This window comes from Acomys minous (assembly GCF_964271855.1).
Source record: "Acomys minous genome assembly, chromosome: 1".
Classification (NCBI taxonomy): domain Eukaryota; kingdom Metazoa; phylum Chordata; class Mammalia; order Rodentia; family Muridae; genus Acomys; species Acomys minous.
The window spans coordinates 50,822,956-50,842,627 of NC_140483.1; the positions used below are offsets into that span (position 1 = coordinate 50,822,956).

At 39.6% G+C, this 19,672-nt stretch overlaps 1 protein-coding gene across 5 annotated transcripts in view; it reads right to left on the reverse strand.

The window, feature by feature from the left end:
- Positions 1-19,672, reverse strand: part of DENND1B (DENN domain containing 1B) — a 210,436-nt gene that overhangs the window by 40,379 nt on the left and 150,385 nt on the right. For all 5 annotated transcript variants that reach the window (XM_084799269.1, XM_084799271.1, XM_084799268.1 and 2 more), the window contains one exon: positions 16,033-16,134. In XM_084799269.1, the coding sequence (XP_084655395.1) occupies positions 16,033-16,134 (102 nt within the window). The remainder of the gene's footprint in view (positions 1-16,032; positions 16,135-19,672) is intronic.

Below are 19,672 nucleotides of genomic sequence, written 5' to 3' on the forward strand. Positions count from 1 at the left end.
CTCATATGTTTGAATGCTTAGTCAGCAGTGTATGAAAGTCTTTGATAGGATTAGAAGGATTAGGAGGTGTGGCCTTCTTGGAAGAAGTATGTCTCTGGGGGTGGGCTTTGAGGTTTCAAAAGCCCATGCTGGGCCCAGTCAGTCTCTCTCTGTCTCTTTGTCTCTCTCTGTCTCTGTCTCTCTCTCCCCTCCCCCCTTTCTCTCCTCTCCCTCCCCGCCCCCTCTCCATATGGATCAGGTTACTGCTCCAGTACCTGTCTGCGTTCTGACATGCTTCCCACCACGAAGATAGCACTAAACCTCTGAAACTGTAAGCAAGCCCTCAATTAAATGCTTTCTTTTGTAAGAATTGCCTTGGTCGTGGTGTCTCTTCACAGCAATAGAACAGTGATGAAGACAGAAGACCAAGGAGGAGGCAAGAGGCGGTGTTCCCTGGTGCTGGTGTGCCCGTTCTGATTGTGAATGTGAGCTGCAGGCCCTGCAGCCCCGGAGCTAACAGATCCATACACCCAAATTCCTTTGCCCTGGAAGAAAACACCATATTTCACATTTTACCTCCTATTAGAACCTCTTTGCAGGTACCTTTCAAGTACTAGGATGGCGGAGCTAGCAAAATTTAGGCCTTGAGAGCTGGAGAAAAATATCATTTCAAATGAATCAAAAGTCCTTAGTTAAAAAAAAAAAACTTTAAATAAGTAAAAGTTGGTTTTGTGGAAAAAAATGTAAACACTAATCCAACCACAAACTCTTGGATGGACAATGGTGTCTGCCTGAGAGATATGCTAGTGCAGGGGTGGCACAAAGCTTGCTGGGGCAGCCAACCACGATCTGATTTGAGGTAAGGCTCACTCCACAAGATCGATCCCATACCCAACACTGTTTGGGTGACCAAGAACCTGAGAATAAATAGCCTAGGGAAAACCAATTACTACTGTTCTTTAAAAAAAAAAAAAGTAGCAATAAAATGACTCAGATCGACATTATGCTACACTCATAGCTTAGTTAGCACCTTGCTCCGCCATCACCATAGACGCTTCCTGCTGCAGCAGATGGGAACAAATACAGAGACTCACAGCCAGACATTGTGAGGAGTGAGACATTGCGATACTCAGCCCTAGACGAGATGTCTCCATCAAATCCCTCCATCAAATCCCTCCCCTCAAAGCACAGGGAACCCTAAAGAAGAGAAGCAGAAAGAGTTTAAGAGCCAGAGGGGGTGGAGGACACCTAGGAAACAAGATCCTCTAAATTTATATGCACAGGACCTGCAAGGGTCTGCGCCAGGTCCTCTGGGTATATACATTATGGCTTCCAGTTAACATGCTGAGCATGCAAACAAGTGAGTCTCTGATTCTTGTGCCTTCTCTTGGGTTCTTTTCCTTTTATTGGTGTGCGTTGTTCAATTTGGTTGTGACAGCTTGCTTTATCTTACTGTATTTGTATAAACTGAGGACATAACCACTCCAAGGTATAGTTGAGAGGAAAGTGTTTACAATATGAGGGAGAGTATAGTCTGAGACATCTGGAAGAGTCCAGCACAGAGAGAAACTGGACCATGGCCAGCCAACTGGATGGGGCCATGAGAAGAAGTGGAGGGCAAGAGAGGTGGACAAAGAGAGACAGGGCAAAGGAGACCAAGAGAAGAGGGCGAGAGAGTGGACCCAAGAGAGGAAGACCAGGAAAAGAAAAGAAGAGAAGAGAAGAGAAGAGAAAAGAAAAGAAAAGAAAAAAAGGAGTGAGTATAGTCAAAATACTGGAGTTAGAAAGGGGAAGGGAAGCTCATGGGCTGCAGAGGGTTAGGGTAGAGGGTGAGGTGAGAAGAGCTAAGAAGAGCCACAGGAACTGTGACACTGAGAAAACCTGGAGGCCAGCATGTGCTAACAGGCACCACAGGTAGCCATTTAGATCTGACAATAGTAAAGAAATGGCTCCTTTGATATAGGGAAATGGGTGCCAGAATCTGTGGGACCTGACAATATTTTACTTTTTTATATTTTATTATCTCTTAGAAGCCTGTTCTTTTCTAATGAAAGACAGAAAGGAGTGAATGCAGATGGAAGGGGAGGTGGGAAGGGTAAAGAGGGGGGCAGGAGGGAGAAACCAAGATACATTATGTGAGAAAAGAATCTATTTTCAATAAAAGGGACAAAAGAGGAAAATATATACTAGAAGCTTGGGGCTGGAGAGACAGCTCAGTAACTAGGTTTACTTGCTGCTCTTGCAGAGGACCTGGGTTCCCAGCACCTCCATGGTCGCTCAAAGACATACACAACTCCAGTCCCAGGAGCTCGGATGCCCTCTTCTGAACTCCATGGGCACCAGGCACATATACGGTGCACATACATATGTGCAGGCAAAACACATACAGAAAATAAATTAAGTCATCTTTCTATATAAGGCTTTGGGTTAAATGTTAAGAAGCAGTGCAACTTAAATATTTCTTATAAATGCTTAGTAAACTTTCATAGGTTACTTACATTGACACTAGCATGTTAAAACAAGTTAAATTAAAATATTAGACATTTAGAAATACCACTAAACAGAAAGCAGTAATTTAGTGCCTGCACTAACACAGGGGGATAAGGCAGGCCAGCTTAGATTTAGATCTCAAAGTATGAAAATTTAAAATGTGGAAAAACAGAATGGGGGGGGCGGGAAGAGAATGAATTCTTATGGTTTTGATATGGTAAAGCTAGAGTACTGAGGTCACTGTGACATTACAGAACTCTAATTGGATTATTATGGCACAATTAGTGGCCAAGCTTAGAAAAGACCTGCAATCAAATATACAACAAACAAGCTACCTCCAAAATGGATATGGCAGCTGACAAGAAAGAAATTCAACAGTTGCTAGAATTTAGTGTGTCAATGTATGTTAACTAAAGCATGAGCAATCAGTTTATTCACTTGTTTAGAGACTACCTAAATGAGTATTTACTACAGTCCTTATAGTCCTTGCACTTTGCCCAATGTCTGCAAGGTAGTAGTGAATAAATTAGGCAGAAGTAGAACCCCTGTAATCCCTAACTATCTCCAGGGAGTAGGAGACAAGAGGATAGAGAAACACCGTGAGTTGCACAGAAAGAAACAAAGACTGGAGGAGGTTGGCGAGCGGAGAAGGGTGAGTGTTAGGAGTGCGGTGGTCAGGGTCGTATACATGAGCCAAGACTGAAGGCAGTGAGCAAGTGATGGCGGGAGGTGGGTGGTTTCAAACGGTAACTGCAAGAGTACGTAAGCATGCTGCAGTGAGGGCAGAAATGTGCTCAGGGTCCAGTCAGTCTAAGGCTCCACCTACCTGAAGAACAAACCTCAGGCCATATGTAGAATCTTCAAGTCAACCAGGGTCAGAATATTGCCAAACTATTCTATTTTCCCCTGATCTATTTTTTCTCTTCTTTCCACTTTAAAGTCCAGATATTTCCCTGCTCCCTAGAGTCAAGCAGATGATTTTGCTTTCTAATTTCGCCGAAAGGAGAAAGATCGAGTAGAGAAGGAAGGCGTACTCAGGACAGGGAAAACTTGTTATTTTCTCCCCTGATCTCACCTCCCTATGTCCACCTCGGTTGCTCCTCATAGAGAAACGTAGAGGAGCTGGCAGGCTGGCCTCCAGGGCCACTCCTACGAGGCCATGGTCACCATCTCCACCTCCATGCCAGCAAAGCCTCTCTGTGGTTCTAGCCACAGTACTCAAGTCCTTCTTTGGTTAAAGCCAGGAACATCTGGCAGTCGGGCCTCCTTGAAATTCTTTACTTGCTGATAAAAGCCAATTCTCTCCCGATTGCTGCTAACCTGCTCTCCCTCTTTCAGCCTCCTTTGCTACTTGCTTAATCTCTGCCCTCTGCTCAGCTCACTTGGTCGCCAATCTGATGGCTATAAAAGCACTACCATTTGCTGATGAACCCCAGGGCTTTATCTTCAGTCCAGTTTTCTCCTGTGCCTTGTTATCTGTTTTCCAACTCAATGTCTTATGTTTAATTCTGCAGTTCTGAAACTTAATTCTTGAAAGAAACTTTTTAGGCACAATCTCGCCCAGTTTACTTAAGTGACACCGGCACCTGTCCAGGTGCTTGATTCAGAAAGCATTATGATAATCTTGCTCAAATATACTTAATATTAGGACTTTTGGAATATTGGCCTGCCTCCTCATCAAAACAATGTATCACCTGGCCAAGTCTCACTATAAATTCCATTGTCTTTTCTCTATTGCTATTAGTTCTCAGCTGGATTACACAAGCAGCCTGAATCTCTTTGTGCTTCTGCCTCTGGTTGCCTGACAGGGGGGCACTGCTTAGATACCACATTCTACTGAGGGATGCTCAGACTACATCATTTTAAGACACTGACACAGACGACACGGGTGTGTATGTTAGCATGTGTGTACATGCCCATGACCCTTGCTTCTGTTAGTACCATTTCCCCTGTCTTGTCCTGCTCTGTTTATTCTTCCACAGTACTTTCAGCTTTCTAAGCTGTACATACTTACTAGTTTTGTTGCCTTTCTCCCTCCTCCTAGGAATGGAAGAGCTTCATCCCTACTTTGCTCCCTGAGACATCCCATGCAGAACAGTGCCTAACATACAGGGAACATACAAATACACCTTGGAATGGTGGACCAGAGAGAGAAGACTTCGGTAACTGTCTCTAAGAGCACAGCACTCTTGTTAATGACACTTCATTAAAGGCAGGCTTTAAAGGCAGCACCTGAATTAGTAATTTTGGAGGTAAGATTCAATAACTTGTCTGTCTCACAGACTCTCTAGGACTCTGACTGCACATTTTGAAGAACACATTTTTGAATGCTACTTGAAATTAGCTAGCAAAGGATGAGGGAGATGCATCTTTTGTTTTGGTATGCTACCTGCCCTGTGAATTCTTCTGCACCCAAGCCAGCATCTCCCTTTGTCTTGGTTGCTGTTTTATTCTTTTTAGTACTGTGAAATACATGCCTGGTGTGGTGTTACTGTCTCTCATGCATTCCCATGTCAAGTGTCACCTATGCTGCAATAGTATAGAGCCATGAGTGCTGGTCATGCATGTGCTGCTCGTAGCTGCAAATCACATACCAGGAATAGCTGCCATGACAAAGGTCAATAAGGAACATGGAGAGTTATGACAATTTATTATTTAGGTTAAAAGCTTTTTAAAAATCTCCTCAAACCTCCAGTTAACATAAAAGGAAACTATTTGACTTCTGACCCATTCCTTTTATCCAACAGCTCACAGAGTCAGGGAAAAGAGCTAAGAATCATGTAGATTTTCCATTTCAACACATTACCTAACATGTGACAGAACAAAAATCTGCAGACATCCCCCGGTTTATAATGCTATAGCACTACAAGTTTTGATGAGTTTTTACTATACTCAACTTCACAGACTTCTTATATATTAAAATTGTCAGAAAAATTGTAAGCCTATTCCATATAGTAGACAGTTACTCCTCAGCTGTTAAATGCATATTATATATTAGATAGTAGGATACAGAAGGATTTAAGACATAAACCATAACCCATATCATTAGAGAGTCCATCACTCAGAAAAGTCAAACAAAAGGAGAAATGTAATATGGCACAAATCCAAAACTCCTAAGAGGAGAGGATTTATGAAAGAATGGGAGCCCCAAACAGAGAAAAGACACTAGGGGAGCCTTGAGATTGAGGTGGGAAGCATCAGCGCTTGGAGAAGAGGAGACACCACTAAGCGAGCAGGCATTACTTCACCAGAGGGCTACTCTTAGAGGGACAGTAAACATCCTTGGCTTCCCAGACCCGCTGCATGTAACTCACAGCCCTGACTACTCACAAGTCATTTAACTGCTGGAGTTTGGCTTTATAACCTCAGGAGTGGAGCCAGATCAGACATGCTTACAGAAGATTAAAAGAGGCGTTCAAAGAGCACCTACTATAAAGTATGTCTTAAATCATAATTTATTTACTTGTATGTCATAATTCATTTACTCGATATTTTAATCCTCTGTCATAATTTAGGCTCAGTAGCATGAAGACATTACATAATCGTCACGGAATACATGTCAAATATCTCATTGTGGCTCAAGCAAGAGTATTTGGCAAAATGTGACAGACAAGAGACAAAAAACCAAAAATTTTGTGTTTTATATGGGAACTTGAAACATTAGGCTTGAACTACCCTTTAGACCAAAAAGAACTAAGAGAAATAAATACATCAAAGAGATAAATATGACAAATGGATGCTCTTCCAATAGTAACAATTTCAGAGAATTTTATATTACTAAAAAGTAGAATGACTAATATTTTTTGGTTGGATGTTAACAAGATTTTTTTAATGTAATGCAATTATTTACATATTTATTTAGTGCATATTATCTGTGATTATCTTTCCTCTTAGATGATACTGAGGTTTTCTTTATTGAAGCAGTAATCTTACTTACTAATAAAAAAATTACCATTTATCCTTTATGGTGGTTAACACAGTGCTTTATAAATATTTTAAATTTGAATTCACCATATATTTTAAAAAGTGTTACAGATAAATTTTTCTCTGAGTTACTTAGCACTGACCACAGGCAACATTCTGAGTAAAAAAACTCTGGGAAAACATTTTAATCAAATTGCTCTTAATCTTAGGGTAACTCATAATATATTAAAAATAAACAAATCCACCAAGATGACAACTCAAATCTTAACATCTATGCCCCAAACATAAGGGCATACACATTTATAAAAGAAATGCTAGTACAATTTTAGTCATATATTGACATTTGCCCACTGATAGCGGGAAACTTCAATACCCCATATTCACCAACAGGTTATCCAGACAAAAACTAAACAAAGAAACACTGGAGCTAAAAGATGCTATAAACCAAATGGACCTAAAAGATGTTTAAAGAACATTTCACCAACCGCAAAAGAATATATCTTCTTTTCTAAACCTCTTGAGCTTCCTCCAAAATTGACCACATATTCAGATACAAATCAAGTCTCAACAAATACAAGGAAACTGACATAACTCCATGCATCCTCTCAGACAACCACGCGTTGAAGCTGGATATCAACAACGGCTTACAAGCTCATGAAAACTAAACAACTCTCTACTGAGAGAAAAATTAGTCAAAACAGAAATAAAGAAAAAAATTAAAGGCCTTCTAGAATACAGTGAAAATTAATATAAAATACACCAAATGCAGGAGACACCATGAAAGCAGTACTAAGAAAAAAGTGTATAACACTAAGTGCCTTATTAAAAAATTGGAGAGATCTCATACTAGCAACTTAACAGAACACCTGTAAGCTGCTGAACAGAAAGAAACAAGCACATCCAAGAGGAGTGGATGGCAAGACATACTCAAACTGAGGTCTGAAATCAATAAAATAGAAAGAAAGAGAGTAATACAGAAAAATCAATGAAATAAGAAGTAACTTGGTTCTTTGAGAAAAATCAACAAGCTAGGCAAACCCTTATCTCAACTAAATAAAAGACACACACACACACACACACACACACACACACACACACACACACACTGAGAGAGAGAGAGAGAGAGAGAGAGAGAGAGAGAGAGAGAGAGAGAGAGAGAGAGAGAGAGAGAGAGAGATCCAAAATAACAAAATCAGAAATAAACAAGCAAAAATGGTACATAACAATAGACACCAAGAATATCCAGAAAATCATAACATACTCCACAAAATTGAAATAATATTTGTCACAATAAATATCATTTACCAAAGTTAAATCAAGACTAGATATACTATTTAAGTAGACATGACCACTAAGAAATAAAAGCAGTCATTAAAGTCTCTCAACTGCCTTGGGCCAGTTAATTCTAGCAGAGTTCCAAAGAAGTGTTAACATCAATACTCCTCAAATTATTCCACAAACTAGAAACAAAAGAAAGATTGTGCAGTTCATTTTATGAGGCCACCACAGTCACGCTGATACCCAAATCACACAAATATTCAATAAAGAAGGGGAATTACAGGCCCATTTCCCTTATGAACAAAGATGTAGAAATATTCAATAAAATACCCACAAACTGAATCCTAGAATATTTAAAAATCCACAATTATCAAGTAGGTTTCATCCCAGAGATGCAAGGACAGTCCAATATATGAAGATCAGTAAATATAATCCATCATACATACAAGCTGAGAGACAAAAACCACACGATCTTATCATTAGATGCAGAAAAGGCCTTTGACAAAATCCAATATCCCTTCATGATAAAAGTCCTAGGAAGACTAGGGATACAAGGGAAATACATAAACATAACAAAGGCTATTTACAGCTAGCTCATAGCCAACATCAAATTAAATGGAGAGAAATTCAAATCATATAAATCTATTAATATCAGGAATAAGTTTGTCTATTCTCTCCATATCTGTTCAACATAGTACTTGAAGTTTTAGCTAGAGCAATAAGACAACTGAAGAAAATCAAGGAAATATAAAAAATGAAAGGAAGAAGTCAAAGTATCATTTTATTATATTATTATCTGCAGATGATATGATGGTGCATATAAGTGACCCTAAAAATTTCATCAGAGCACTCCTACAGCTGATAAACACTTTCAGTGAGGTGGCTGGATACAAGGCTAAATTTAAAAAAAAATTAGTATCTATACAAATGACAAATGGACTGAGAAAAAGAAATCAGGGAAGCAACACCTTTCACAATAGCTTCAAATAATATAAAATATCTTGGGTAACTCTTACCAAACAAGTGAAAGACTTGTATGAAAAAGACTTCAAGTCTTTTAAGAAATAATTTCTTTTTTAGGGTTTTTTGAGACGGAGTTACTCTGTGTAACAGCTCTAGCTGCCCTAGATTTACTTCATAGACCAGGCTGACCTTGAGCTCATAGAGGTCCACCTGCCTCTGCCTCCCAAGTGCTGGGATTAAAGAAGAAAATTCAAGAAGATATCAGAAAATGGAAATATCTCCCATGATCATGGATTGGTAGGATTCACATAGTAAAAAAGGCCATCTTACCCAAAGGCTTTTACAGATTCAATGCAATGCCTATGAAAATTCCAACACAATTCTTTACAGACCTTGAAAGAACAATTCTCAACTTCATAGGGAAAAACAGTAACAAAATAGGATAGGTAAAAACAATCCTGAACAACAAAAGACCGGCTGGAGTTACCAGCATCTCTGATTCCAAGTTGTACCAAAAAGCTATAGTAATAAAAACTGCATGGTACTGGCATAAAAAAAAAAATAATCAGTTGAATCAAATTGTAGACCCAGAGACAGGTCCACATACCTATGGACGCCTGATTTTTGATAAAGAAGGCAGAGATACACACTGGGAAAAAATGCAGCATATTTGATGAATAGTTCTGGTCAAACTGGATTATCTGCAGGTAGAATGCAAATAGATCCACATTTATCATCCTGCATAAAACTTAAGTTCAAGTGGATAAAAGACCTCAACATAAAACCAGACATTGTGAACTTGATAAAGAGAAAATGGAGATACACAGCTTTGAATACATTGGCACAGGAGGTGACTTTCTGAACAGAACACCATAGCACAGGCATTAAAATCAATAATTAATAAATGAGACCTCATGAAACTGAACAGCTTCTGTAAGGCAGAGAACAAAGAGGCAACCTAAAGAATGGGAAAGGATTTTTAACAACTCCAAATCCAATAGAGGTCTAATATCCAAAATATATAAAGAAATCAAGAAACCAGATATAAAAAAAATAATCCAACATGTGTGTAACAAATCAAAACAGAGAACTCTCAACAAAGGAATCTCAAATAACTGAGAAACACTTAAAGAAATGTTCATCATCCTTCGTCATCAGGAAAATATAAACCAAAACTACTTTGAGATTCCATCTTGCAGCTCTCATTACCCCTGGCTAAGAGCAATAACACAAGTGGCAGCTCCACACTGTGGAGCAAGGGGACACTCCTCATTGCTGGGGTGGGGTGCAACCTTGTATAGCCACTATGGAAATCAAAATGGCAGTTTCTCCAGAAAATTGGGAATCAATCTATTTCAAGACACAGCTATACCACTGCTAGGTATATACCCAAAGACACTCCATCCTACCACAAGGACACTTGCTCAACTATGCTCATTGTGGCTTTGTTCATAATAGCAAAACGTGGTAGCAGCCTATTATGTCCCACAATGAAAGAATAGATAAAGAAGATGTGATACATTTACACCATGAAGCATTATTCAGCTGTGAAAACAAAACCAGTATTATGTAATTCGCAGGCACATGGATAGAACTAGAAGAAAAATCATCCTGAGTGAAGTAACACAGACTGAAAAAACAAACAAGGTATGTATCTACTTATAAGTGGATATTAGCCATTATGTAAATAATAACCAAGCTATGATCCCTAGATCCAGAGATATTAGATAATGAGCAGGGCTATGGTGAAGATGCAAGGAGCTCCCAGGAAAGAAAAACAGAATAGATTTGCCAGTGGGGGAGGGTGGAGAATGCAAAACCTAGTGCAGTGGAAACTCCCTGCAATCTATGAGGGTGATCCAAGTGAGGACTCTTAGTAATAGGGGATATTGTAGCCAGGCAAGTCTCTCAGCGGTAGGACTAGGTTGCATTTGCTAGTTGTTGGCTGAGGGTGGTCCAGTGGAGATCTATCAATAACACAGGCTGATGCTAGGACAGAGGGTTGCTCTTGGCAAACTGATAGTAGGGCCCTATTGCCTAGGATAACACACATATAGCTCATTGAACCTGGAGGGTCTGAGCTGGTGCCTACATGAAGCCTTCATGCCTACATTCTAGTCTCTTTGTCATGAGAAGGTATTCTGAAGGTATTTTATAGGCTATAGAAAGAAAAATGTAGATATCAACTCAGCCACAAAACCTTGTGACCTATAATCTGTCCTGCCTGCAAGATGTACTGGGGCAAGATGGTAGTGCAAAACCTGTGGCCAAACAACGGTTGGTTTAACTTGAGGTCCACAATGATAGAGGAAGCTCACTGCAGACACTGCTTAGATGGCCAGGAACAGAATAAATAGTCCAGAGATCTAGGGTAAAACCAAACACAACTGGTCTGTAGATAGAAAGATAGGTAGGTAGGTAGATAGATAGACAGACAGACAGATGATAGATAGATAGATAGATAGATAGATAGATAGATAGATAGATAGATAGATAGGCAGACAGACAGATAGGTAGAGAGATGGATGGAATCAAATGATTTCTAATGATACTCTGCTATACTCGTAGATTGGTGCCTTGTCCAGATGTCATCAGAGAGACTTCCTCTGGCAGGAAATGGAAGTAGGTGCAGAGACCCACAGCCAGACATTATACAGAGTGAGAGAATCTAAATTGGAGGTCTTCATTGGATCACTCCCCTTGGGGTTCAGGGAATCCCAAAAAAGAGGGGGAGGAAAGATTGTAGGAGTCAGAGGGGACAGAGGACACCAGGAGAACATGGCCATTGAATCAACTAAGCATGGCATATGTGGGCTCAAAGAGACTGAAGTGGCAAGCACAGGGCCTGCATGGAGACAGACCAGATCTTTTTCATATTTGTTATGGCTGTTAGCTTGATATTTTTGTGGGACTCTTAACTGAGGGATCAGGTGTGTCTTGACTCTTTTGCCTGCTCTTGGGACTCTTTTCCTCTATTCATTTGCCTCCTCTAGTCTCAGTGTGAGGGATTTTGCCTTGTCTTATTGTTTGTTGTTGTTGTTGTTGTTGTTGTTGTTGTTGTCTCATTTGGTTGTTGTCTCTTGGAGACCTGCTATTTTCTGAAGTGACATGGAGTGGCAGTGATACAGGGGAGAGGGAAGCTGGTAGGAGTGGATGAAGGTGAAACTGTGGTCAAGATGCACTGACGAAAGATGAAATTATGGAAGAGAGAGAGGCAGGGGGAGGTGATGGTGCACACCTTTAAGTTGAGCAATAGGGAGCCAGAGGAAAGTGGATCCATGAGTTCAAGGCCAGCCTGGTCTACAAAGGAAGTTCTACACAGAGAAACTGTTTCAAAAGAAAGAAAGGAAGGAAGGAACGAAAGAAGGAAGAGAGAAAAGAATGAAAGAAAATAAAAGAGAAAAAGAAAAAAGGAAAGAAAAGAAAACTGATATAGAAATGAATAAGAAAATTACTAGAACTCTCAACAAAAAGACCCAAACATGGGTGTTAACTTTGATTTGGTGAACATGGGTGTTAACTTTGATTTGGTGAACATTGGTGTTAACTTTGATTTGGTGAACATGGGTGTTAACTTTGATTTGTTAATTCTCACCAAAAAGAGCTGGCAATTCTACTTGGCAAACACCAAATTCTTTATGCCCTGCTCTGTGTCTCCTTTGCCAGTAAATTATTTTAAATGTCTTTGATTTAAAATACACAATGTTGTACTTTATAGAGGTGTTTTAGAAAAATTATAGTAAACATTATAATATAGAGATATCTCCCTATATTTCAAAAAAAAAGTGCTATGGCATCCTGCCCTGGTCACACAGCACTGGCCCTGTAAGCAATCAGCCCAGGATGAGGAAGGGGCTTCTGTGGTGCTGTCCTTCACTACTGACTTCTCGCTATTGATGGATACTTGTGGCTGAGTCCACCAGGCTCCAATAGCCACCTCATTACACAGATGACCTGGCTAAACTTCAGTGGGTCACAAACGGACAGATGTAAACACAAGGGAAGGGTATGTGGAGAGGAGGAGTGGGCCTGGGTGACAGGCAGAGGAAAAAGTACTGAGAGAAGCCAGTATGCATGCATGAAATTGCCTAAGAACAGACTGAGTTAATAAAAGATACACTCTCTTTGTACATTTATACATTGACAGGAACTTGTTATATAAAAATGTTGAAAAAAATACATGTTTATATTAGCTTATGAAAGACAAGAAAGATTTTAGGTGAGTAATAAAAGACAGGTTTTCAAATGAAATCTTCCCTATCATTTTCTTTATCAAGTGAATTAGCAATCGCATGAGATGAACTGTGGTTTTTTTTTTTTTCTTTTTGGGGGTCAGTGGTATAAGTTAGAGATCCTCTACAATTAATCTACTATTTCCCAGCAGTAATCTACACTGCCAGTCAAGATGGCCTAGAGTCATGGAGATGTCTTAAAGTCACAGGATAAACTTAGATTTTAAGATTAACGTGCTAAACTCAGCCATGAGCCCAAGCTTGGAAAGTACATAAGCAAAGGAACTTTTTTAAAATCATGGATTTAGTAATAAATAATACACAAAGAAAACTTTCCTCACTATATGAGCATAATATCAAATAAAGGAAAAGGGACTTAAAATATGGCTTTACTCTTTATAAAGCTGTAATGTAGAGAAAGATGGTGAAGTCAAAATCATGAACTTGAGGATTATTTCTGGGATTCCATCTAAATCTATTATTTAAACAGGAATTAATCTAAATGGAATCCACTGTCATCTGTCTAAGCTATGTGTTTACTTCACGGTATCACGTAATATAAGAGGCAAAAGGCATCTGAGGCTTAGGATTCAAGTTTAGCTCACTTCACAGGCTTGGAAACAAGGGGGTAGAGGGATTTACAAGTCAAATGTCAATAAAAACATAACCCACTAAAGCCTAAACTGGAGACATGACAAAAAAAACCCTTCATTTACTACAAAAATTAATATAGACTCTAAATACTCAATAGTCAGTGCTAATGATAAAGTAAAGGAGGTGGCAATTGATGCTTTGTTAACAAAACTGCTTAGCTAGGAGTGCAAGGATGCTGAACACAGGGTGCATGTTAGTCAAGAGGAGTTTCTGAGAACTATTTTACAGAATGGTTACCACAGTCCATGATAATTTAGTGTTTATTTCCAATTTGCTGAGTAAACTTTGTGTGTGCTCACTACCAAAAACTATGTCAGATTGTAGTTAGCTAGCAGAATGTGATTATCGCACTCTGTACGTGGACACACAAGCGTCTATGTAAATATGTATCAAGCCATAACACTGAATCTACTAAATCTACTAAACATTTAGTTTTGTCCATTAAAGTTTTCAAGTCAAATATGAAATCCAACTATTGAAATACAATTATATAATAAACCGAAAGGACTTAAAGGTCCCTCTCTGTGCCATTTTACTTAGAGATTCTTTCACGGCAATAAAACATGATGACCAAAAGCAACTTGGGGAGGAGTGGCTTTATTTCATCTTACAGCTTATGGTCCCTTAACTAGGAGGTAGGGCAGGAATTCCAGGGAAAAACCTGGAGGCAGGAGCTGCTACAGAAGCCAAGGAGAAGTGCTGCTTACTGGCTTGCTCGGCCTGCTTTCTCACAGCACCCAGGGCCACCAGCCCAGAGGTGGCTTCATCCACAGTGGCCTGGGTCCTCCCACGTCAATCACTAAGTAAGAAAGTGCCCACAGCCAATCCTATGGAGGCATTTTCTCAGTTAAGGCTGTCTCCTCTCAGAGAACCTAGAGTCTAGCATGTTTGAGGTTGACAAAAGGCACAGCTTCTCTCTAAGAAAAGACCATAATACTTCAGCTTGTTTTTGCCTTTCATTGTGGTTTCTGTCACAACCATATATCATAAATATGATTTTTTTGCTCATTTGAACACTATATAAAAGTTCTTAACAGACACATGTGCATGCTCTGGTGATACTTCATTCACATCATTCATTTTTACTTTTTACTACAATTCATTCATTTCCCTGCTGTAGTGTTCTACTGCATTACAATTTATTCATTTTAAAAAAAATGCCCGGCTGGAGGGATGGCTCAGCAGTTAAATGCTCATGTTGCTCTTCCCGAGGGCCAGAGTTCGTTTCCCAACACCTAGTCTGGGGCAGCTCACAATCTCCTGGAACTCCAGCTCCAGGGATCTAACACCCTCTTCTAGCATCTGCAGGCAACGCATGCATGTCACATAAACTAAGTCAAAAACTCCTTCTCATTCTCTGCTGTTCTATGCCTGAAGTATATTATTTGTAGATTTAATCCCTTCTTCTTTATTCAGTTCATGTATACTGAACTTTACAAATCAATAAAATGGAATATTTCATTGGTTCAGGTATGATACTTGCTACTACTATGTCTGCTCTGCTTTCTATCCTACCTACTGGGACTGCGTGCGATGCGGACATTTTCCTCATGCACTGTATCTACTGACCTCCTACCTTATCTACTCTTTGTCTCTATGCACTGCATTTTGGGTGGCTTCTGTTTCATATAGCTCTTCAGTTCAAGAAATCTCTCTACACTTAAATCTAACCTAAAGGTAAATGTCTCCTTTAACTACAACGATACTCTTCTTTAATAGGATTTTCTTTCACCATTAAAACATGGATATAACTCAATCCTTTCAATAGCCCACAACTCATTTGTGCTACTAGAATGTGGTATAGCTTCTTCATAGATAAACAAACACAAAGGAGGTAGTAACACTTAACTCAAGGACACGTTAGATTGGGACTAAACTGTTATGTTCTAGCACTTAAGGTAACATCAGCTTGGTGTCAACAAGACACAGCGAGCTCAAAGAATCAACTTCATCTTAGGAATTTCAGACATTACAGTCCAACAATCATATATGCCTCTCGTTAAGTAAAAATTTACTATTTAGATGACAGTTATATTACCATAAAGTATATTCTAGCCACAGATTATTTTTTTCAATTCATCAAAATATAAAAATCATTAATTCCTTCTCACACTGCTTTCCTAATGAGAAGGTAATTGTCAATTCAATGGCATTTTCTCCATCAACAGATTTGTCAGGCTGGTGCTTCGCACAGGCACTGCATGTTTAGATCTGAGCCTTGAACAGCTTTACAACACAGTGTGGGTGTGAGTATATGCTATACTCAATGAGGTAGCTTCACACTTAAAATTGTCACATGGACTAAGAAAACCAAGTAGTAATAAGTAGGTTTAGATAGCATAAACAGGAACTAAGACAGCCTAACGTGAGAGACACAAGAAGAACGTCCTGATTCAGAAAGGTCGTTTCTCCGTTCATGGATTTCTTCTGTGGATGTAGTTTTAGGGTGGCAGAACTGTGTGGAGTGGCAGCGATCTCTGTACAGAGCAAATGTGTGTGGGCTCATTCTTACCTGCTTAAACAGCTGAAGGTTCACTGCAGTCTCCAGGAACTGTTTCATGACACTGGAGCGGTGCTTTACAAAGCTCTCCTCACAGAAGGTGATGGGCTCGCCCTTGACAGAAGTAAAGATATCAAGACATCAATAAAAGGTCAGTCAGTGAGAACTAGTCTCTTTAGGAGATACACTGAGGGTCACAGGAGATATGAGATACAAAAATCAACATAGCATCCCAAGAGAGTAGGAATAATGTGTACTGAAAATCCTGTGCAACGGGCTTCCTCTCAGGAACCCCTGACACTCTTAAAACTCCTCAGTTTCACTCACTGAGAAAAGGGTAAGTCACCTCAATGCAAAGATTTGACACTGTTCCCTTGATTTTTAGTACAAAAATATCATGCATACATGACAAACTTGAAAATGGCTACAATTACTTTTCTTGCTGGTTGGACAACATTCTTTATTCACATCAGATTTATTCATTTTTTTAAAATGTATGTGTTTTGCCTCCATGTATGTATGCTTCATGCCCTTTCCAATCAGAGGAGAGCATCAGATACCCTGTATCTGCAGTTACAGGGGTTGTGAATCATCTTGTGGGTGCTGTGAATCGAAAACAGGTCCGCTGCAGAACAGTCAACGCTCCTAACGGCTGAGCCATCTCTCCAACCCAACAACATTCTTGCCATAAAGCCAGTTGCCTCATTTTGTCACTTAACTGCAAACACATCCCTGACACAATGCTCTAGCATGTTCCACTTAGCAACTGCCTTCATGCTACGCAATCACATCTTTGAAGTGTTTGATGGGTGCTCTACCCGATGCTCCTTCTCTCATCAACAAGGACTCACACTTCACATCCTGCAGACTGCACTTGCTCCAGTCACACGCATATGGCTGCAGAGTCACCACTTCCTGCATGGTTCCTCCCTACACTGATCCCCCAACACTTCAACAGTCCACTGACCTACTCGACATATGTCCAGGTAAGTGTTTATATTTCATGTTCAAAATGAAAGTGGAGACCAATGACAATTCATCCACTAGAATGAATTTTGTGGCAATTCTAATGTTGCAGCACAGATTTAAAACGCATGCTAGAACTCTGAAAACTATCGATTATAATTTAAATGTTAAGGAGACTCAGTGCTCTGATTATAGGACTCTTTAAGTAAAATGCTAGAAACTGGCTCTGACATGGATAAAAGTAATGACTAATAACAGTGCAATTCAATTGTCATCTTTTCTCATGGAATTAATGACATTACACAACTACCTTTTCAAATAAATCAGCTATAGTCACATGTAGGCATTAGGATAAGACATAAAAATCAGATGAAATTAAAGATTCAGTGTCTATGAATTTGCCCCATTTGACATACTCAGCCATCACTCATGGCTAGTGGCTAAGAGACAGCACATGTTCAGAAGATTTCCTACAATATAAAGTCCTCTTGGGCAGCCCTGCTAGGAAAGAGGGACAATGCAAACAAACTGTGAGGCACGGCTGAAACACTCTGTCAGGTGTTCTCACCTACCAATGCCCATCACAAAAATGATATTATATACTTTAGAGTGATTTTTGACATAAAGAGCTATAGAAGATTCTTTAATTATACATTATACAAATTGGATAGGTTTACACAACTATACTCTGGGTAAGTGAGGTGGACCATATTTACTACTTCCATAAAACTTATATCAGGGAGTTCAGGGGTGACACGACAAAACCAAGAAAGGCAATCCTCTTGAAGATAGACTACTGTACCCATGTTACTAGAGACAGAATCACACTTACTTACACCATAAGTACAACAAGTACTGAATGAATGAATGAATGAAATTGAACATTCAATAACACTTTAGTACAACTTTTTAAAACGTTACTTATTCTTTGAGAATGTCACAGAACAGAGACTATAGCAAAGGGACCTTGAGGTCAAGACTTCACTCATCAAAGGATCCAAACTCATTTTTAAAAACTTTCATTTAAAAAGAGTGTCTGAAAGAAAAATGCCTGAACACAGAATGCTACTACAGGGGCATGTTGCTCAGAGACACATAGGAGATTGTTTTGCTGAGCTCAGCCATGCAGGCACTCAGAGATCACTGCACCAATGGCTCACAGGTCCCCAAATATATCTTCTGCTGGCAGCAGAATGGGGTGTCAACCAACTGTTGCTAACCACTATCAGGATGGTTCTTCAACTGAGTTAATTCCTTCAGGAAATGCTTCCACAAACACACCAAAAAATGTGCCTCACTAGCTGTTTTGTTATCTGACTAAGTTAACAAAACTAAGTAGCTCACACATAAACATTCCTAACATCTTTGAGATAATGTCTTGCTATATAGTACTGGCTGCTGGCCTGGAACTCAGTGTAGACCAGGTAAGCCTCAAACTATTGATGATCCTCCTGCCTCAGCTTTACTAGGTCTGGGATTACAGAAGTATACCACCCTTCCTGGCTTCAGTTGCAAAACTTTGAAAAGCAATGCCTAGCCAAAGAACTCATAATTAAGCTTGGTAGAGGATTCTGCCTTTCCAACTGTATTCTATTCAACAGAGGACACCCAAATATATTTATGAAAAGAAATATGATCATGAAGTATTTATAGCTTCTATACTAGGTCCTTCTTTATTTTATGTCTAAGAAAATACACCAAGATATAGGCCAAATATATGAAAGGCCAAATAAGTTCTAAAATAAAAACAAACAAGCAAACACTTTTAGTGAATTATGTATGTAATTCATAGGGGTCATGTATGAAAATAATATCATGGTAGTTGTTTAAATGCGAATGGTCCCAGAAGCTCATATGTTTAAATACTTATTTCCTAGTTGGTGGAACTGTTTGGGAAGGATTGGGATATATGGCCTTGTTGGGGGAGCGCTCTCTCTCCTCTCTCTCCTCCTCCTCCTCCTCCTCCTCCTCCTCCTCCTCCTCCTCCTCCTCCTCCTCCTCCTCCTTCTTCTTCTTCTTCTTCTTCTTCTCTCTCTCTCTCTCTCTCTCTCTCTCTCTCTCTCTCTCTCTCTCTCTCTAGTTGTGGATCAAGATATGAGTTCTCACCTATTCCTTCATTCCACCATCATGGACTCTAGTCCTTTGAAAGTGTAAGCAAAATTAAATAATTTATTTTATAAGTTGCATTGCTCATGGTGATTTCATCACCACAATAAAAAACTAAGACAGAAGTTGGTTCAGAGAGGGGCTATTGCTATGAAAGGCCTGACAATGCTGGTTAGGGAATAAAGTGGAAGACTGTGGGAGTTGAACACTGTAACAGAACATCCTAGAAGGACTTGGGAAGACAGTGACACTGACAGCAATGTGGACTATGGAGGCTCAGCTCAAGAGGTTTCCGAGAGGAACAATATTAGCAGCTGGGCCACGGACTTGTGATATTTTGGCAAAGAATGTGGCTGCTTTCTGCACTTATCCTAAGAATTTACCTGTGACTAAACTTAAAGTGATGACTTCATTTCCTTGGTAGAGGTGACTTCAAGACAGCCTAATTTTGACTCATCTTGATCACAACAGTCTTTTGAAACCTCAGAGAACACCTCAGTGAGTCATTACTTAGCAAACTCATGCAGGTCTACATGAAAAAGAACAAGTGGAGTAAATGAAGCAGAAAATATGCAGCTTA